This window comes from Carassius gibelio, chromosome A17, assembly GCF_023724105.1.
Source record: "Carassius gibelio isolate Cgi1373 ecotype wild population from Czech Republic chromosome A17, carGib1.2-hapl.c, whole genome shotgun sequence".
In the NCBI taxonomy this organism is placed as follows: Eukaryota; Metazoa; Chordata; class Actinopteri; order Cypriniformes; family Cyprinidae; genus Carassius; species Carassius gibelio.
The window spans coordinates 18,855,315-18,877,261 of record NC_068387.1 but is presented as its reverse complement, the minus strand read 5'-3'; the positions used below and the strand labels follow the sequence as shown (position 1 = coordinate 18,877,261).

General features: G+C 40.7%; 1 protein-coding gene across 1 annotated transcript in view; it reads right to left on the bottom strand.

Annotated features, from left to right (window-relative positions):
- Positions 1 to 976: 976 nt before the first annotated feature.
- Positions 977 to 21,947, bottom strand: part of LOC128031641 (VPS10 domain-containing receptor SorCS3-like) — a 58,395-nt gene continuing 37,424 nt past the window's right edge. Inside the window, exons 14-27 of the mRNA XM_052619944.1 lie at positions 19,500 to 19,607; positions 19,092 to 19,209; positions 18,150 to 18,283; positions 11,810 to 11,923; positions 11,462 to 11,633; positions 10,300 to 10,486; positions 9,910 to 10,043; positions 7,806 to 7,929; positions 7,563 to 7,675; positions 6,732 to 6,863; positions 5,574 to 5,673; positions 3,219 to 3,324; positions 2,771 to 3,006; positions 977 to 1,851 (exon numbers count right to left, since the gene is read on the bottom strand). Of these exons, the coding sequence (XP_052475904.1) occupies positions 1,790 to 1,851; positions 2,771 to 3,006; positions 3,219 to 3,324; positions 5,574 to 5,673; positions 6,732 to 6,863; positions 7,563 to 7,675; positions 7,806 to 7,929; positions 9,910 to 10,043; positions 10,300 to 10,486; positions 11,462 to 11,633; positions 11,810 to 11,923; positions 18,150 to 18,283; positions 19,092 to 19,209; positions 19,500 to 19,607 (1,840 nt within the window). The 3' untranslated portion in view covers positions 977 to 1,789. The remainder of the gene's footprint in view (positions 1,852 to 2,770; positions 3,007 to 3,218; positions 3,325 to 5,573; positions 5,674 to 6,731; positions 6,864 to 7,562; positions 7,676 to 7,805; positions 7,930 to 9,909; positions 10,044 to 10,299; positions 10,487 to 11,461; positions 11,634 to 11,809; positions 11,924 to 18,149; positions 18,284 to 19,091; positions 19,210 to 19,499; positions 19,608 to 21,947) is intronic.

The following is a 21,947-nucleotide window of genomic DNA, read 5'->3' as shown; positions in this document are numbered from 1 at the left end:
ACGATCAAACACTGACACTCCACTTAAGCACTTAAGCTGTAGGGATGGAACGATTAAAATATGTGACGGTTCAATTCGGTTGAGATGTTAAACAAATCGCTATTCAATTAGGGGTAGGAGTTTATATGAGTGTATGTCTGAGGTTAACTTTCTGTGTTTAGAAAAGTTATGATGGTATTTTTTTTCATCTTGCCTTTGCATAATGCCTATTAAAGTTCATAAGTGCAGCACTGTTTTGTTTATAGCGGAAACCAAGTAAATGCATTAAGCAATACCTGCTGGCAGAGAGTGAATCTGTGTCTCGTTCACCACCTCTGCAGTTTATGTTTTATGCAGATATGTTTTATGTATATTTTCACAAAACTGAAGTCAAACCATTCTATTTTTGCTTCAGATTTAATGCCATTTAGATTAAAAACTGCTCATGTTGCATGCATGCAGCAGCTTTTTTTGGATCATGATTAAAATGCAGTGGTTGCCTGTAATTTTAAATGGAAAGAGCACAGACAAAGCCTTATTTTGTTTATATGAAGAGATTTATTTTATTTGTGTTACTTATTTATTTGATTCAGGGCTTGTTTAAAAATTTGAATTTAGTTTTGTTATTTACATCGACATTATATGTAAATTTTGTCATTTAGCAGACACTTTTATCCAAAGTGTCTTACAAATGAGGACAATGGAAGCAATCAAAACCAAAAAAGAGCAATAATATGCAAGTGCTATATTAGTATTTCAATTTCACAAAGAAACTTGTACCATTTTGTCCAAGCAATAATAAAAGGACACATTTAATTTATAATTTGTTTTAAATCTAATTTTGTAAAAAAACAAAAAAAACAATTTTGAATCGAATCGTGAAATCAAAATCGTGAATTGAAATCGAATCATTACATCCCAATTAAGTGGAATAATTTATTTTTGTGATGGCACAGCTGAATGAAAATCCATTGTAAAAAAATCAGTGGGCAATCACTAATGTAAAAATACATTTATTCAGATTAAAGTAACTTTCAGGTCACATTCAAATATAAAACTGGCTGTCAGTTAGTAGTAGTGATGAAACATGCACTCCAAATGAGTATACTCCTAAGAATATTGTATTGTGAATACTAACCAAATTAAGAATATGTTGCCAATTTACAATAGTAACACAAATTGCCAAGGCACAAATGGACACATTCAGCAGATGAAGCTTCTACACAGATGAAGGTACCAACCTCTATTTGTGCCATGTACATCTACTCGACTCTAAAACCATGCTCCTTATGACTTCTTAACATTGTATTAGATGCATCAGCATCAATATAAACATACATAAAGCTATACGTGTATTTCAAATGATCAAATATTGAATTTTCTGTATGAAAGCGTAACATATGATTTGTGAACTCTAAAAGTAAGCTGTTTTACAAATGTGAGGCAGGTAATCTTAATATATCTACAATTTTGCATGCGGAGAAACAAAAGGAATTGGGTGTCCCTGCTAAGGATCAGTTTCTCTGATTATCGTTTTAAGAAAGATTTGTGAAAGAAACGACTCCTAAAGTGCTGATATAATATATATAATTCTAGAAATCTTTTAATTCTAAAATATTTTTATTTAATTTACGTCTGTAATTAATAATGCCTTGATTAACACTTAAGGAATTGTTCTTTTATAGAGCTCAAATGTAAAACACCACAATAATAAAAAAGCGTAAGCACCACAATAACAGGAAAAGATAAGGGACAAATGTATAAATGTACATGTAATACAGTTGATGTCATCAAATCTTCCTTCATCATTTTAGACATTGGTGCAGTTTGGAATCTGTCTGGTCCTTTGTCGCTCTCCAACCCCAAGGCTTCCTAAACACACACACACACATACACACACACACAAACAAACAAAGCAGAAAATCACTGTAATTGCAAACAGCAGGCAAGGGCAACTCTGTGATCAATGCTTTCCACTTCAGTGTCACAGGATCCATTAGATTACTGTGAATCAAAAAGTCCCGGGACACACAGAAGACAATCACCTTTTCTGACAGCAGAGTAATAAAAGTGGAATGAATGAATTGGGGTTCATCCACTGACCTCACGCTCATTCATGCTCCTTCATGCTCCTTCAGCGCAAATTGCATCTTTATGAAAATTAAAGATTACAGAAAAGCACTTCCCTTGTAAAAAAAAAAAAAATAGAAATAAAAGGGGGCGCTTCACTGTAGTGAAAGGTACTTAATTTATTTTTAAATAGCTTTAATATGTATAATAATGATATAAAAGACCACAAAAGTGTACTTAAAAGGATACGTTTCTTATGTATGTGCACTTTGTAATCATGTCAAATTAAAAGCTGTATTAGGTACATTTTAAATTGTTGTTTTAATATTTTGCCATGCTTTAAAGATATACACTTATTTTGATGTGTTGACTAACATAATAAAGCACATGTAAAGTACTTAATTATAATTTTACTGTAGTGTGCTTTGATATTACGTCAAGTCATATATTTTAAATGTACTAATTGCTACTTCATCTTAATTGAGTGAAAACAGCACTCTTAGGTTTAACTGCGTTTTATATATACTATAGATTTCCATTTAACTGTATATAACATGCAGTTAAGTGCATAAAAACATTGCATTTAGTTTGCACTTTATATATTCTTTAAAATAAAGTATTTCAATAAAAAGCATGCCTTTTATAAGTATGCTACACAAGAGTTGTTAAGAACAAGAAAACCTAGCATAAAAATTGTGTATGGGATAATCACTTATCTAACCTGTGTTGTGAGCCTCCAGCTCTTTCTCTATGAGTTCTCTTGGAGGTGGCAGATGGCTGAAACTGTCATGTGTTCCGGTGTTGGAGGGAAATGGTGTTTGTGTTGTGTGTGCGTTGCACATTGTGAATGAAGTGGCTGTTGTACGCGTGCCGTTCTTCTCCTGTCCGACAGCACTGATCATCTCGGGCTCCTTCTCATGGGTGTCCTCTGTCTCCACATGGATCCATGGGATTTTACTAGTGTTGTGGAAAATAAAAAAAATTGGATGGGTTTTTGTTTTTAGTCCAAATAGACAAGATCAAGAGGAAACAGTCACTGATGCCAATAAAGAAAGCGAGCATCGTTTGTTAGCATTAGTTGGTGTTTCCAGGGCATATCAAAATGACAGTGTATAATTAGCCCAGATTTGTGGAGCAGAACTGGGAGATTTGGGAGAGGCAAGGCTTACCGTTTGAACTTGTAGATGAAGAGAATGGCCAATCCCACCAGACCCAGAGAAACCATTAACAGCATGGCAGAGCCACTGGGGAGAACACTTGAGTCCACCAAAGGTGCTGTGGGTAATAAACAGCATAGCTCAATGTCTCATCTCACAGTCTGTACATATAAAGTGTGCATGTCACCCCCCCCCACACACACACACTAAAAATACACACAACATTTTTTTTACGGTGTTGATTAAACAGCAAAATACTGGCAGTGGTGAGTTCCACGGACGAGAATCCATGTAAAACATTATTAGTTGGTTTCTATGGCTGCATGGAATATTAAAATCATTTAAAAATCTAAATAAATCAAAGCGCTATTGTGAATTTACAAAGACTGCGATTCAATTAAATAAACATATGCACTGCGGGTTTATTATGCACTTTATTTATATGCGATTAGGTTACAGCTCCGTTCACAGTAAATGCTGCTCCACACAAACCGTTATCATTTACATGTGCGGACCATCTCAAACTCCATCTTTGCATATTTCTATTATCTTTTGCTTATAACATTCATCTGGGAAAAATGTGCACCATTATGTCAGATTTATAAGGTAAATCATTTATAAACCTTCGCCAACACAAAAGAACACATTATTATGCTAAACGGTCACCACAACTTCAAAAATTTAATTCATGTTTTGATCCACACGTTTTTGTTCAAGAAATGACAGCGACCATAGCATTTCTATAATAAAGAAGAGGCCAAATATTAAAGATTAAGGTTTACCCAAAACAGTTTCGGTCAATAACCAATTATTAATGCCTGATTGCTATTATATTTGTATTTTAAGTTATTTTAAAGTCTTTTGTTCGCTTAGGTCAATTTTTGTTACTACAAAAATGATCAGATTACTTGATTAATCACTGGAATAGTGGATTGATTATTCGATTAGCAAAATATTTCTTAATGACAGCCCTAGAATATTACTGTAATATAGAATATTATATTCCCAGTATATGCTATTGGTATAACAGCAGCTAACTGCGAAAACAAAAGGTCTGTCAACCACGAATGTCTTTGCTGTCTCTCAGTGTTTCTGATGTGTGAACCGCATATCCATTTCAGTAATTCTAAAAACTGTTTCCCTCGTTCACTGCACACACGCACACACACTATAGTCCATCCTTCAGCCCTTTGAGGGTTGACGCATGATGATTCTGACCTTTTGGCAGAATGCAGGAGGCAATCTGAACCTTTTCCTGTTTGGAGCAATGAAGACAAATGGCTGTGTCGAAAAGGGGTAAAATTATATGTGGCAGAGAGACACTCTTTATGATCCTGTAATGTCCTTTCAAACTCACTATACTGGTCATGCTCAGACAGGCTCCACATGATCAATATTAATTTAAGTTGGAGTATCTGTTCTCTAGGTTTTCTAGCACCAGGAGAAGGTTGAGGTATTTGACACAATGGATCGTCAGCAAAGTAATCATGTAGTGTATTTTATGTAACCACAGAAGCATAGAAGTCACCTCACATGACCACAGACAGCGCTGTAATTTACCACAAAGAGGCAGCAATTAAATGCAGAACACAATGCGGTAGACCGTTAATAGCCGCTTTCACACATATTATCTTTACTGGTAAATAACTTTTAAGATATAATATGTGAACAGAACCTTTCAGAAATACTGGTAAATTCATTCTGGCAATTTAACGGTATGAGACGTTGTAACATTGGCAGTAAATTATTACCAGTAATGTGCTCTGTGTGAACGCAGCTCAAGATTACCAGTATGAGCACATACAATTCAGAATGAACTGACGTAAGAAATTTACTGGGCCAATCATAACATTCTGAAGCAGATTACTCTGCGCTGTTTACGGAAGTCCAAAAAATGTTAAAAGACATCTAATACGATGCATCTGGGCCAAAAGCAGTGGCATGAATATGAAAATTTCATACAAAAGTGAAAACATCAACAAAAACACTGGCTGCATATACCCCTCTTCATGTTTACAGACACAACACCAGGAAGCGGAGCTGTCTGAAGGTCATTTCCAGTTAATGGCGGAACAGAATTTACTGATATTTTGAAATTGATGTGTGAATGGTGCTTTACTGGAAAAAAGACGTAATGTCATTGCCTGTGTGAACAGCGGATTTTTTAATTTACCTGTAAAGTCGTTCTGGTAATTTTATGGCAATTTTACTGGTATTAATATGTGAAAGGGCTAATGTAACTCAACCACAGACAGAAGTGCCAAATGAGCCCTATAACCACAGACAGAAGCAGTGCAAATGCATTTTGGGTCATCAGAGAAACATTGATTAAAATGTTAGGAACAGAAACTTGCGTTCAGGTCTTACCCAGTGTGAGCTGAGACACAGACACTATGACCCGCGTGTCAGGCTTCAGATCAAACTGGATCAGGTTCTGATTTAAAGCGTTCATGAAGACCTCCGACATCTGAAACAAGAGAACGATGATGGGGACCGTAATGATGTGGAATAGGAAAGTTAAAATAGTGAAGAGCTAAGTGGTAAAGCCTTGTTTTAATATATCACATTATTTTATTAAATATTTAATATGCAGTGTTACAACATTAAAGCAGTAAATGTGTGTGAATAATGATATATCTTACTAAAATCGTAGTAATTATTTCAACATGTGGACATTTACTACCATTCAGTTTGGGGTTGGTAAGATTTTTTAAATATTTTTAAAAGAAAGTCTCTTATGCTTACCAAGACTGCATTAATTTGATCAAAAATATAGTAAAAACTCAATATTATTACAATTTAAAATATATTAATGTGATGTAAATCTGAATTTTTAGCAGCCATTACTCCAGTCTTCAGTGTCACATAATCCTTCAGCAGTCTTTTTGATTTGGTGCTAAAAATTATTATTTATTTTTTTTCAATGTAGAAAACAGTAGTGTAATATTTTTATTTAATATTTTTGTGAAACGTTTTTAGTTTTTCAAGATTCTTTGATGAATTGAACGTTCAAAAGAACAGCATTTATTTGGAACAAAAATCTTACTGATCCCCAACATTTGAACGGTAGCCTATTTGTTTTGAGTTATTAAAAAACATTTATAAAAGCTGCAAAAAGCTTTATTTGCATAAAGATTGCAAATGTGAATCTTTTGTATGCCATTTAAAATGATCATACTTTTTCCATTTCGGAAAGCTGTATGTCATAACCCTACATAAACTGAGAACGCAATAAAAAATACTGCTGGTTTTAGCATAAATTTGAATTATTGTACAAATTTAACCGGAGTTTTAATTTCTCTTTGTGGTTGCTGGGCATTACAATTCAGCCAATGACATTTTTAAAGTAAGTGCTTGTAGTTTGCAGCAATAATAAAGCCTATTTTTATTGCCACTATAATATATTTAGCCATCAGAGAATCATAATAGGTTATTTTAACAGACTGTATCAATCATCAGACCTTGTCATTTGGGGGATCATAGCAAAGCATTTTGTTTTAATATGCGTGCATGTGTGGTTCTTGCCTTATTAAGCTGTTCCTCTGTGTGTGATCTAAATGCTGTCTGGTTTGTCTTGGGAAGGATAAAGAGCTCAGCGGCAGTTGGAAATCCAGGAAACACAGAGACCAACAGCTGGTCCTCAGGGAAGCCGCAAACCTGGAGCAAAACACACATTTGTCATATGCTAGTAAAGATTCAATTAAACTCATTTGATCAGCATTTAACATTCATGACGTAAAAGCTAGTCATTCATTCCATGCCCATCTGCACATTAATAATATCTCAGTTAATGTTTGCAAATCATAATAAGTCATTCCAGTGAATCTCAAGATGGTTGTAATATTTATGCTATGATGTTGTGTAACTGTATTGAAAGCTCTCCGTTCAAGTTGAAAATCCAGAGGTATTGGGAGACCATTATATTTGTGCTTGAGCGACTCATTGTAATGGAGTTCTGTGGAGCAGTTCTCTGGCTCTGTTCTTTAATTGGCTGACTGGCTTTAGAGTCTCTCTGTTGCCGCATCAATATTCACTCTGAACTCCTATGATTCACTCTCGCCAGTAGCACTACGTTACCCTATCTCTCGCTCTCAGACTGAGGGGAAATCAGTTGGATGCGTGAGAGCACGTAAAGCCTCTCAGCCAAGAACGAACCTCGCTGGAGAGCCCAGAAAGAGCCATCAGGCTTTAAACCAGCAGTGTTTGAGAGAGAGGAAAGAGAATAGCTGAAGAGAGAGGAAGTGTGGAGAGCTATCAGCAGCCTTTCAAGATATTTCGTGTGTTCTTTTCAGCAGTTCGCTGACATGAACAGAGCACTCCAACAGGAACTGATGATAGGCTTTACAGCCAGTATACCTGAGAGAGTGTTGCCCTGACAACCCGCCCCACGTCCTGTCTCCATTCGGCAATGGTCGGGTTGTGCTCCTCCAGGTTAGGAGAGAACGACAGCAGTAAAGAACGGAAGAAGTCTGGGAATGAGAGAATATGGATGGATGGGAACAGAGATGAAACTCTGCCAAACATTCCTCTTAATTCAAAAATATCACTTTCTGTATCTCGAAGAGCACTGCAATGTGTGTAACAACTGGAGGTCTTTACCTTTGACAGTGATGATTTTCACATCCTGTAGGACTGTGCCTCCTGTCGACACCTGTACTGTGACGGAGTTCGGTCCCTCTCGTGTGAATGTGTGAGAAATACTTCCTTCCAGTGTGATCAGCGGCTGAAAACACACACATAGGAGACATTCGGTTCAGGATTGACTGCACTGGGAAACAGGAAAGCAAATCACAGCACTGACTGATGTGTGAGTGGCAGAATCATTTATAGCAGAAAGCAGTTACAGCGCTACATGACCAAACTCCCGCTGTGTTTCACGGTTCAGTTGTCATGTTTTTGATCTCAGGGCTTTCCGTAGATATATTGGTCTTAAGGATCTTCATCCTATTTCCTAGTATTTTTTAACAAGCTGCTCCTTCTTGAGATTTACTTGTAATTTATGGAGGGCTTGCTGATCTTTTGTATTGTTTTAGCACTAGACGAGGATGTTGGGCAGCATCACTAAATAGAATGCCATTTGTAAGTGACATTCCAACATAAATATTCATCCAAAACAATGCAGTTACATTTTAATGCTGCCTTATTTTTCATAGAAATTAAAGTAGTCAATACAAAAACGTTGTACTTTCAGTGTATAATGGGTTAATTAATGCATTTACTTCACTGAAATTATTTATAAGCATAATTTTTTATATTTCTAACACACTAGAGGTTCTGATTTTTGACTGGTTGTAGTCTTTGCTGTATATGATTACTTTATTAAACATTAAAAGCAATCACAAACAATACAGCTGGCTTATAAAGCAAACCTGGACAACATTTTTGTTGCTTTCAATGGGACTGTTCTGCTGACCAAAACATATTCAAGTTACAGTTATATAATGGATATGGGCTTCAAGTGAACACTCTAAGCTTTAATTTGAGGGTATCGCAACAGGTTAACAAATTACAGCTCTTTAATATGTTCCTCCCCACTTTTTCAAGTGACCATAAGTAAATGGACAACTGTTGCTCTGAACCCACATCATGTGGTCAAAGGAGGTCTCCTTGCAAGTGGAACACACAATAGTTTGGCTTCAAAAACAAAACAAATCAATCAGAGAGTTAGCAAACATCAGGAGTGGCAAAATCAACAGTTTGGTACATTCTGAGAAAAAAAAGAATGCAGTGGTGAGCTCAGCAACATGAAAAAGCCTGGAACATCTATGGAAGACAACAGTTGTGGATGATCAGAGGATCCTCTCCATGGCAAAGAAAGACCCTTTCAATACATCCGGTTAAGTGAAGAACGTTCTCCAGGAGGTAGGTGTGTCATCGTCAAAATCTACAATCTAGAGAAGACTTCACGAGAGCAAATACAGGGGGTTCACCACAAGGTGCGAACCATTCATAAGCCTCAAGAATTGAAAGGCCAGATTAGCCTAACATCTAACATCTAAAAAAGTCAGACCACTTCTGAAAAAGCAATCTTTGGACAGATAAAATGAATATCAACCTGTACCAGAATGACAGATAGAAAAAATATTGAGACGGCTTGTCACAGCTCATGGTCCAAAGCATACAACATCATCTGTGAAACCTGGTGGAAGCAGTGTGATGGTGTGGGCATGCATGGCTTCCAGTGACACTGGGATAGTGGTGTCTAATTCTGAAGTGTAAGGGATATACTGTCTGCCCAAATTCAGCCAAAGGCAGCAAAGTTGGTTGGACGGTGCTTCATAGTACAAATGGACAATGACCCAAAACATACAGCAAAAGTAACCCAGGAGTTTTTGAAGGTAAAAAAAGTGGAATATTCTGCAATGGCCAAGTCAATCTCCTGAGCATGCATTTCACTTGCTAAAGAAAAAACTAAAGGCAGAAAGACCCACAAACAAACAACAACTGACATCAGCTGCAGTAAAGGTCTGGCAAAGTATCACAAATCGGTCAAAATTCTTAATGGTCAGTTAATGGTTAACCGGTTAAAATGAACATCCTTAATCCTAATAACAGGTTTACCTATATGACCCTGGTAACCACAATATCTTTGGCAGAGCCCTTGTTTTGTTACAGGTCAAAAGTAATACTGGAAGCCTCTGGGCCATAATACTCACACACACACACACACACACACACACACACACACACACAACAATTGAACCTCTGTGCTGTTACTGAACCACCAGTAGAAAGTAGCAGTCTTGGGCTGACTGGGCCACAGCACTGCTGTCAGGTTGGCCTCTTTTCCTCTGATGACGACCACCGGTGCCGAAAGAAAGATACGCTCCACAGGACCTGACATGACACATTGGACGTGATATCTCATCAGACACAATAGAAAGTCAATAATGATCACATTTAGCACTGAACACAACAACAAGCAATTTCTTCTTCTACACATCTTTCATTGAGAACTGGTTCTGAAATAGATTGTCTAGATGTGCAGTCAGTGGTTTAGAGGTAATGTAGTCTGACAGGAAAGAGTTTTTTAATAGTGACGGCAGTGTCTTCTTATATGTATATGTGTATATGTGCGTGCTCGTGTACTTACTAGTGATGTGCAGATAGAGCAAGCTGCTGTCGGACCCCTGACTGTTCTGAGCATGTGCGGTGACCCTGAATATCCCAGTGACCCTGTACACGTGTGTGATGCTGTCACCAAGACGACTTATATTGGAGTATGACACCGAGATGCCATCTCCAAAATCCACATGGAGACTTGTTGACAGTGAGTCTCCCTACAGAAAAAAAAAAAAAAAAAAAAGATATATTCTATGGGTTTGTATGTAAAGGCTTTGAGAAAAACTGGTTCTAAAACTGTAGTACACAGATGGCTGGTGGACTGATTTAAAAAAATAGATCTAAATACATAAAATGCTAATTTTAAAAATGAATTGAAATGATTTACTGTTAAAATCAGTTTTATAATAAGTGAATACTCACAGTTAGGTGTCAGTGTACATTACTGTTCAAAAAGTTGGGGTCATTTGATCATTTGGGGGCAGAAAGATTTTGTTTTCGAAATAAGTCTCTTATATCAGTTAAGGCTGCATTAGTTTGATCAAAAATACAGTAAAAGAGTAATATTGTGAAATATCATTACAGTTTACAATAATTGTTTTCTGTTGTATTATATTTGTATTTGTATTGTATTATACAAAGCTGAATTTTCAGCATCATTACTCGAGTCTTCAGTGTCACATGATCATTCTAATATGCTGATTTGGTGCTCAAGAAAGATTTCTTATTATGATCAATGTTGAAAACATTTGTGCTGCTTAATATTTTTGTAGAAGCTGTGATGAATTGAACAGAAAGTTCAAAATAATATATTTGAAATAGAAATTGTTTGTAACAATATAAATGTTTTTGATTTAACTGTTGTTCAATTTAATGCTTTTGCGCTATATTAAGTGAAGAAAAAACCTTACTGGCCCCAAACTTTTGAAATATTATCTATGCAAGTTCTTTACTAACCTAGTTATTAAGTTGTGTTAAGTTCACTGAAATGAAAAGCAGCAGCCTTGTAAAGTTATGGATTGGTGGCACAAGGCAAGATGTATGAAAAGGACATTGACTGAGACCCCCTCATGAGATCAGGGGTTTGGAAATTTGCTTTACTCGCAAAGTTGGTCTGCCATCAAAGTTTGAGTTGAGTTGAAAGCACAACACCTTATCAATGACTTTGTGTGTTTGTGCACCTGCTGGCTCACTTTTTGCAATGCTACTCTGAAGGTGATGTTGGTTCCCAGTACAGCAGTGAGCTGGGAGTTGATGGTGCTCAGCTGTAGGCCACTGGGTGCTATGGGTTTGCACTGTTGCATTTTGGGACTTAGTGTATCTTTCAGACCCTCTCTACAGTTATTCAACAGCACTTGCCTGTACCTGCACCGACACACACAAAGACTTTAGAAAAAGCCCTCTGTTACCAGCAGAAACACAAAAAGAGACATGTAGTTATTACAACAAACACTCTTATGAAGACTATCACATAGAGATTAATTTTGCAACTATGGATCATGCAGTGTGTGTGCATCTGTGTATCTGTGAGTGTGTGTTACCCTGTGCTGTTGCGGTAGCGCTGACCATGGCTGCAGGTGTGTGCTGGTAAATTGACATCATACCAGAATGCAGGTGCACATTTTCCACTGGCCTGTCTCTCAAACCCATAATCACTGCAGGGAAAATCATAAAAACACATAAATTATTCAGTTTGGTTGAGCTCCTCTTTATGATGCCTTAGCAGTCTATAGAGAGAAGTGGTTTATATTTTTTAGTTTTAGTTTTAGTTATTGTTTTAAATAAATTAGGTTTTAATTTATTTTTATTTCGGTTTTAGTAATTTTAATACTTCAACTTTAACACCAATTTTTGTTTCAGTAACATTTTAGCAGCACGTAAACCTTAAGTTGTGATTGGTTAGTGCGTTTACAAGATATAAACTGCAGTTGGGGATCAGGGCTAAACTCAGTAACACCAGCTCCTTCATGCTAATCAGATCACTGCCACATTTAAATAATCATTACTTATTCATTTGGAGATGATTAATCATTTGACATTATCCTACTTTTACGTGCCTCTCATTCATACCTGTAATTTGCCTAAGAGCAGACGACTAATGGAGCCTGTATGTGGTACAAGGGAGATTTATGTCATCGTTTTGATCAGCGCAGGAGTGTGTCTCCATGTGTCGTGTGGAAAGAGGACCAGAGAGAGCAATTCGCGGAGCAAATATTGTCTTTAATGTTCAAACTCAGGAGCTTCAGATTATTAGGGAATGCAAACAGAAAAAAGCCCAAAGGGCAAAACTGGAACCAAAACTCGTCTTTGTTCAAAAGGAGAAAGCAAAAGCCATCGGCCGCCCCGGCGGATTGAGTACGGTGGACAGCTCCGCAACCTCGCAGTAGAGAGGGAGAGATCAGCAGGTCAGGAGACGAGCAGCGGCTAAACTTCCAGGCTCACACACACAGCACCCCGAACAAACAGGACTAAGACTGGGACAAAACGACAGGGAACAAGACATACCAGTTAAGCGTATTTAGGGGAATAATCTGGCAAGGCAGGTAGGGAGGAAAGGGAAAGAAGTAGGAGTGTTAATCAGAGGAGAAGAGGAAACAGGTGCGGGAAGCCAAGCGCGAAGAGTAGCGCAATGAGGAGCAGCTGAAGGAGATTAACGAGAGAAGAAAGATTAGTGCAAAGAGAAGAGAAGAAAAAGCATCAGAGAGGGGAGGGGAAAAGGGGAAAGGGAACCAGGATCATGACAGTGCCCCCGCCTCAACGAGCGCCTCCTGGCGCTCCCAAGGGGGAAGCCTGGCGGGAGCGGAGGAAATCATCAATAAGCGAACGGTCCAGAACGTCCCGGGAGGGGATCCAACTTCTCTCCTCGGGACCATAACCCTCCCAGTCCACTAGGTACTGTCGACCCCGCCCCCGGCGGCGGACGTCCAATAATCTACGAACCCTGTAGACAGGGGATCCCTCAACCTGAACGGGGGGGGTGGAAGACCGGGGTGGGGCGCGGATAACCGGTTTAATGCAAGACACATGAAAAACAGGATGGACACGACGGAGATTGGGAGGGAGTTGGAGGCGGACCGCGACAGGACTAATAATCTTAGAAACTCGAAACGGCCCAACGAAACGAGGGGTCAATTTGCGTGAGATCGACTGGAGGGGCAGGTTAAGAGTAGACAGCCAAACCCTTTGACCGCAAATATATCTAGGGCTCTTGACTCGGCGGCGATTAGCGATACGTAGGGTCCGGTCTCTAAAACGGCAAAGAGCGGATCTGACCCTCCTCCAGGTACGCTTACAGCGCTGAACGAACGCCTGAGCCGACGGGACGTTGGACTCCGAGTCCTTGCACGAGAACAGGGGTGGCTGATAATCGAGACTAGCTTGAAAAGGGGATAGCCCAGTGGCCGAGGACGGGAGCGAATTATGAGCATATTCAGCCCAAGGGAGCTGTTCAGACCATGATGCTGGGTTGCGAAACGCAAGACTACGTAATATGCGGCCGATGGTCTGATTGGCTCGTTCGGCCTGACCATTAGTCTGAGGATGGAAACCGGACGAGAGGCTAGCGGATGCACCGATTAAACGGCAGAACTCCTTCCAGAACTGCGAAGCGAATTGTGGACCTCTATCAGAGACGACATCAGAAGGTAGACCATGTAGCTTAAAAACATTCTCAACGACAGTCTGGGCGGTCTCCTTGGCGGAGGGGAGTTTGGGTAGAGGAATAAAATGCGCTGCTTTAGAGAAGCGGTCGATGACAGTGAGGATAACGGTATTTCCAGCCGACGGGGGAAGACCCGAAATGAAATCAAGGGCGATATGGGACCACGGGCGTGAGGGAATGGGGAGGGGTCTAAGAAGGCCGGCCGGAGGGGAGTTACCAGATTTCGTCTGTGCGCACACCGCGCAGGCGGCTACAAAACTACGAGTGTCCCGTTCACGGGAGGGCCACCAGAACCGTTGGCCTATGGAAGCCAGGGTGCCCCTAACGCCGGGATGGGCAGCTAATTTGGACGTATGAGCCCACTGGAGGACAGCCGGATGGACGGATGCAGGGACGAAAAGAAGATTAGAGGGGCATCGACGGGGAGTGGCGGAGTGAGAAAGAGCTCGTTTGACTAGTCTCTCGATTCCCCAGATGGCCGCACCAATCACACGCCCCTCGGGGATAACGGGAACGCGTGACTCGGAGCACTCTGAGGAATCGAAGAGGCGGGACAGAGCATCAGGCTTGACGTTCTTCGAGCCGGGTCGGTAGGAAATAGAAAAGTCGAAACGGGTGAAAAATAATGCCCAACGAGCCTGACGGGCACTCATCCTCCTCGCTGAACGAATATATTCGAGATTCCTGTGATCCGTCCATACCAAGAAAGGAACGCAGGAACCTTCTAGCCACTGACGCCATTCACTTAGCGCGAGGCGGATAGCGAGTAGTTCACGATTACCCACGTCGTAATTACGCTCGGAGGGAGTTAGTCGGTGCGAGAAAAAAGCGCAGGGGTGGATCTGACCATCGGAGGCAGACCGCTGGGAGAGTATAGCTCCAACGCCTGCTTCGGACGCGTCAACCTCGACTATGAACTGTTTGGAGGGGTCAGGGGTCATTAGGATGGGAGCGGACGTGAAAAGGGTCTTCAGGCGGTCAAAAGCGCGCTGGGCGGACTCGGTCCATTCAAAACTGGACTTGACAGAGGTAAGGGCGGTTAGGGGCGCTGCGACCTGACTGTAGTTGCAAATGAAGCGGCGGTAAAAATTGGCGAACCCCAAGAAACGCTGCAAGGCGACGCGAGAATCAGGAACTGGCCAGTCAATAACCGCCTTAACCTTAGCGGGGTCCATGCTAATGCCCTCCCCTGAAATAACCGATCCCAAAAAGGTGACCGAGCGCGTGAAAGCAGCATTTCTCCGCCTTGACGAACAGCCTATTCTCGAGAAGCCTTTGAAGAACGCGGCGAACCTGCTGGACGTGCACCTGGAGGGAGGGCGAGAAGATAAGAATGTCATCTAGATAGACGAAAACAAATATATTTAGCATGTCTCTAAGAACATCATTTACCAACGCCTGAAAAACCGCGGGGGCGTTTACGAGGCCGAACGGGAGAACGCGATACTCAAAGTGCCCAAGGGGCGTGTTAAACGCGGTCTTCCATTCATCCCCCTCCTTTATGCGAATTAAGTGATAGGCGTTGCGAAGGTCCAACTTCGTGAAGAATTTGGCGCCCTGCAAGACCTCAAAGGCCGATGACATGAGGGGTAATGGATAACGGTTCTTAATAGTTATCTCGTTAAGGCCCCGATAGTCTATACAGGGGCGCAAGGAACCATCCTTCTTCTTAACGAAGAAGAACCCGGCGCCCGCGGGAGAGGATGAGGGAACTATGGTACCTGCGTCCAGGGACTCCGATAGATATTTTTCAAGAGCTTCGCGTTCTAGCCTCGACAGGGAATACAGTCTACCACGAGGTGGCGTAGTGCCCGGGAGAAGGTCGATGCTACAGTCATAAGGGCGGTGAGGGGGGAGAGAAGCGGCCCGCGAACGACTGAAAACCATCCGCAGATCGTGATACTCCTCCGGCACCCCAGACAAATCCCCTGGATCTTCCTGAAACACAGAGACAGAGGATACAGGAGGAATAGCAGAGGTTAAACAGTTGACATGACAAGACACATTCCAAGAGAGGATGGTACCCCTTATCCAGTTAATCTGGGGATTATGAAGTACTAGCCAGGGATGCCCTAAAACTACTGGGAAATAAGGAGAATGAAAAGTTAAAAAGGATATGGTCTCACGGTGGTTACCGGAGATAGTGAGTGTTAAGGGTGGAGTCTCATGGTTAACCCTCGGGAGAGAGCTTCCATCTAGAGCAAATAGGGGAGAGGGTGCATCTAACTCCATCAGGGGAATACCTTGCGCACGAGCCCATGACTCATCCACGAAATTGCCCTCGGCCCCGGAGTCAATCAGAGCCCTGCAGGAGGCAGAGGAGCCAGGCCAGCGAAGATGGATCGAGAAGGTGGTGCAGGAGTTAGGAGGAGAGACTAGAGTGGTTGCGCTCGCCAGAAGCCCTCCCCTCACTGACGAGCTCTGTCTTTTAACGGGCACACGGCGACAAAATGCGCAGGTGAAGCGCAATACATGCAGAGTCGATTGACCACTCTTCGTTCTCGCTCTGCAGCGGAAATGCGGATGCCGCCCAGTTGCATGGCCTCAGGTTCAGAGGAGGGAAGTGCCAGGGGATCGGCGGGCGGAGGAGCCAGTAGGGCGGACTCCAGACCCCGAGCGCGGCGGCGCTGGTCAAAACGCTTCTCGATGCGTAAGGCCAAGTCGATCAGTGCATCCAGGCGAGTAGGGACCTCCCTGGACAATATCTCATCCCTTATACCCCCGTGGAGCCCCTCCAGAAAACGAGCGAGCAGCGCCGGTTCATTCCAGCCACAGGAGGTTGCCAGAGTGCGGAACTCGATAGAAAAGTCTGTAACTGAGCGATTACCCTGGCGCAGAGAAGACAAGAGGCGGGAGGCCTCCTCCCCGTAGACAGACCGGTCGAAGACACGGATCATCTCCTCCTTGAAGAGGGAAAAACGCTCGACACACACAGCCCTTGACTCCCAGACTGCCGTTCCCCACTGGCGAGCCCGTCCGGAGAGGAGAGAGATAACGTAGGCGATCCTGGCCCTGTCCCCAGAATAGGTTGACGGCTGGAGGGAAAACACAACCTCACATTGGATTAAAAATGAACGGCACTGGGTGGGCTCACCGGAATAGCACGGCGGGTTGTTAATGCGAGGCTCCGTGGAGTGAACGGATCCGGACAGGGCTGGCGGATTGAGACTACACTGGTGGAGTTGTCTAGCCAGATCCGTCACCTGAGCCGCCAGCGTCTCCACGGCCTGTCTGGCGGCCGATAATTCCTCCTCGTGTTTACCCAGCATAACTCCCTGGATCTCGACGGCCGTCTGTATCGGATGCTCTCCTGCTGGGTCCATAGTGGCCAGATTATTCTGTCGTGTGGAAAGAGGACCAGAGAGAGCAATTCGCGGAGCAAATATTGTCTTTAATGTTCAAACTCAGGAGCTTCAGATTATTAGGGAATGCAAACAGAAAAAAGCCCAAAGGGCAAAACTGGAACCAAAACTCGTCTTTGTTCAAAAGGAGAAAGCAAAAGCCACCGGCCGCCCCGGCGGATTGAGTACGGTGGACAGCTCCGCAACCTCGCAGTAGAGAGGGAGAGATCAGCAGGTCAGGAGACGAGCAGCGGCTAAACTTCCAGGCTCACACACACAGCACCCCGAACAAACAGGACTAAGACTGGGACAAAACGACAGGGAACAAGACATACCAGTTAAGCGTATTTAGGGGAATAATCTGGCAAGGCAGGTAGGGAGGAAAGGGAAAGAAGTAGGAGTGTTAATCAGAGGAGAAGAGGAAACAGGTGCGGGAAGCCAAGCGCGAAGAGTAGCGCAATGAGGAGCAGCTGAAGGAGATTAACGAGAGAAGAAAGATTAGTGCAAAGAGAAGAGAAGAAAAAGCATCAGAGAGGGGAGGGGAAAAGGGGAAAGGGAACCAGGATCATGACACCATGTGCATCGGGGTGGGTTTGTCAAATCTCCATCAGTATAGCGATATGATTACGATGCAAAACCTGCCTCAAGAGCAGCTGATTTAAGTGACTGCATGAAGGGAAAAACCTTGTTTTTTTTTAATTCAAATGCCACTTGATTGATCTGTATAATTGGTTGGATCCCTGCAGCTTTCGTACTGTGCATGCAACACTGAGTCCTTTGATCTGCAAGAGTTACTGTCACTCATTTCCTCTATTGGAGAAGCAGCTGCTCTCCTTTTCCATGTGTGTGCACGTATGCATATGCTTGCATGTGACTCACCACTCAAAGTCATAGAGGGTGCAGATGCAGGGCTCAGCTGAAACAACTCGAGAATATTCTCGACCCAGAGTGCAACGTGTGCCAGGCTTCCTCTTCATATACACCTGTCTCTCTCCCATCACACACACCTCACCCTGAAATACACATTAATACCTAAATAAATAACTAGCAAAGTCACCAAACTGCTCACGGAACAGTGTTATTTTAGTATTTAGTATTTAGTATTTAGTATATTTTAATTTTTCATTTAGATGTTAGATTAAGTTTTTATTTTGCTATGCCCTTTTTGTGTTTATCTTTTTTTGTAAATTTGTACATTTATATCCAGCTTTAATTTATTTATATTTCAGTTTTTTTTACGACTTATATTTTATTGCAGCTATATTTCAATTATCAAAAAATATTTTGCAATAGTTTTATTTACTTATAGTTTATGCTTCTTGAAATCAGGCCGTCAAAGCTTTCTGTTTTATTATTATTATTATTTATTTTTTTTAATTAAAGCTATTTTAGTAAATGTAGTTTAGAATATGGTAAAGGAATAGTGACAAAAATGTTTTCTAGTTCCGTCTGCCTAGCTGAGGATGGATACAGTAGTTAGTACGTATTATAGAAAATGTATTGTGCTTTCCAGGAAACAGATTTGACAAGCAATAGATGCTGACTCTGAAACTCTGTAAACCACAAGTGAGAGTCAAGGCTGATGGACAACATGTCACCAATATTATGTGCTGAGATCTGTTGCAAAACTTCATTACGACTCCATTAATTTCCATTTTGCTTGGGCATGTTACCCCTGAGGTGAAAATAATCTCCCTTGCCACCCTAATCACTAACGCATTTAGTGCCAAAAGAAACTCATGTTGAATGCTGAGAGAGTGAATTACTGTTTTGCTGTTGAGACCGAACAGTAAGGCGTGCTGATAAATGTGAGGTGACAACCTTGTTATGCAGGTGCCATGTCTGAAAGTCTCCGTCTGTGCATTTCCGCCCAAACAGGGAGCTGTAGTCAATCTTTATCAGCTGCCAGTCGGAGTGGTAATTAAAGTGCCCGAAGAATCTACGAGGATAAAGATGCTTAAGCACAACAGTATCGGTTTACTTTTACATTCTTTACAATTGCTTAAAGGACACATATTGCTATGGAAAATCCATAAATGACTAACAAGAAGGAAGTGTCAGTGTTATCAGTACAAGAAAGTGTGAGGATCATAGTCCAGGCATGCTGACATGCAAATGAACAGATTTAATCTGATAATAATGATCACAAGTAAGTGAAGGTTCATTACTGACACCTCCTGGGCTATTTGGATGAGTGTGACTTAGAAGACGAGGTGAAATGATTCTTACGTAATGATGTGATTCTCAGTCTCTGGAGTCATCAAAACCCCGTCAACAAATAGGGGTGTAGACGAAAAGCTGAGTTTGTCCCATTGCCGGCCTTCATCCAAACTAATCCTAGGCACACATACATTTCACAAATCATTTCACTGGCGAAGCAGATTCGGTTCATATTCTGATTAATATACTGTACAGTGCACATTCGACAAAGACATAAAAATAGAAGATGCATTTGTTCAGTCATCTGAGAATATTTATCGGATCCACAGAAACAAGTCATTGTGGAGTCACTGCATTAACATTCAATGTGGGTTACATCTGCATAATGACATTAAAATCAAATCTAATATATGCTCGATGAAAAATATCAAGACAAAATTATTCACCATACCCCCACTTGTGTTTACATTACCCTCTAATCATTATTAGTCATGTAAAATGCATATTACGTCTCATTACACATTCAGTCTACTTTGCATTTCATTGTTCTTTTATGTTGCATCTCTTTTTTATACTTTTTTTCTGTCCTTTGCATCATTTTTTATTATTTTTCTTTGGGTAAGTGGCATCTCAGCGTGTTTTATTTTCAGATTTTGGTCTTCCTATGAATGCCTTGTATTTTAAAGCACCTGATTGTGTATTTATTGATTGATCTATTGATTGATCTATTATTGTGTATCTACAGACCCCCTGTTTGCTTTGTTCTGTGAGCATGACATTTTTAGCCTAAACTTAGTGGTTATTCATAGTCGTGTTTTTGGGGATCTTAGTTTAGATTAAGTTAATTTCAGCATTTTTTCAATAACCAAAGCAACTCTCACATTGCTGAGTCTGCAGAATGCTGCATAAATCCCATAAAATCAGCACACATTCTTTGTGGAATTGGTATGCTTTTAATACACACAGTTAGTGCACAACATCTATCGCCTTTCTATTCTATACACTTTATTGTGTATAGAAGTTTGGGATTTTTTTTATCCTATTATTAAGCAAATATGCAATAAATTGATTTAACAGTGTCAGTAAAGTCATTTATGCTACAAATGTCTTTCTTCAAATAAATGTTTTTTCAGCATTCTATTAATCAATTAATCCTGAAAAAAAAAAGAGTTAAGCAGCACAGATGTTTTCACCATTAATATATACAGGTAATAAATTAGAATGTTGAGGAAAAGTTATTTCTCAATGATCATGTGTGAAGGATCAAATTTTCAATGTAATAAATATAAAAACAGAAAACTGTTATTTTACACAGTACTATATTTCACAATATTACTGTTTTTACTGTATTTTGATCAAATAAATGCAGCATTGATGAGCATAAGAGACTTCTTTCAAAAACATTACAAATCTTAAAAACTGCTCCCAAACTTTTGAATGGTAGTGTATATCTTTACAATGCTTTTTAAAGTTTACCGTTCTCTTTATTTTTGTGTCTAACAGATGTAACGGTCTTCATGGCATCTTTTCATGAAGAAAGCAGATTTTCAGGTTTGGTGTTCCTGTTGTTTTATATATGGGTCAAAGTCACCCGAGTTGATGGCTAAACACCCGCACACACATCTGACTTCTGTTCTAACAGCAACCCACAGGAGGATACAAATTATCTTCTGCAGCCTAATTGATCCTGACAACATTTCAGAGCTTACCACATCAAAGCTGGGAATGTGATGTGGCAGGAACAATATGAGAATGGAAGCCCACTGAATCCCACCTCTGCTTCAAACCTTAACCCCCCAACATGAGCATAAAAGCCCTGGCAAACACAGCCACCTGCACTACAAAGCCATGACAGACACTTTCGTTGAAAGGATTCCAAATGTTTGATATGATAAGACCTATTGCCTGCTGCTTATATCTACCAGTCCTCATATCAAAGCTGACGTTTAAGCATGAGGGAACTTCAAAAACTTAGTCTGAATAAGAAATATCCCAAAAGTTAGAGCAATAGCCTGCAATGAACCCAAAAATCTTTCTAGTGCTTTGTTTTATATACATATAATGTGTCAAGTCACTTTTATTTTAATAGCACTTTATACAGCAGAGATTGCTTCAAAGCAGCTTCACAGTATTAAACAGGAAAGTAACCGAATCAGTGATGCAAACTTTAAAAATGAGGCAAATCCAAATTCTGCTTTACAGCTGCTGTAACAAGACAAGTGTCATTATTCAGCTCCAGTCATTTTAGTGTCTATACAGTTCAGTTCAATAACTGTGTAAAAGTTCAATTCAGTGATAAGCAGCTCTGCTGAAGTATAGTGTATAATGTATACAGTATACACTATAGTTTAGTGTAGTTATTCAGTTCAAATCAGTAACGGATTCAATTCAATTCAATAACGGTGTCAATGTTGCAAAATACGTCAATTATGAACATTTATTTCAGCTATAAAGCAGCTCTACAGAAGAAAATATCTTTGTTATCTTTGTTAGTTCCATCAACTCTATACAGTTTTT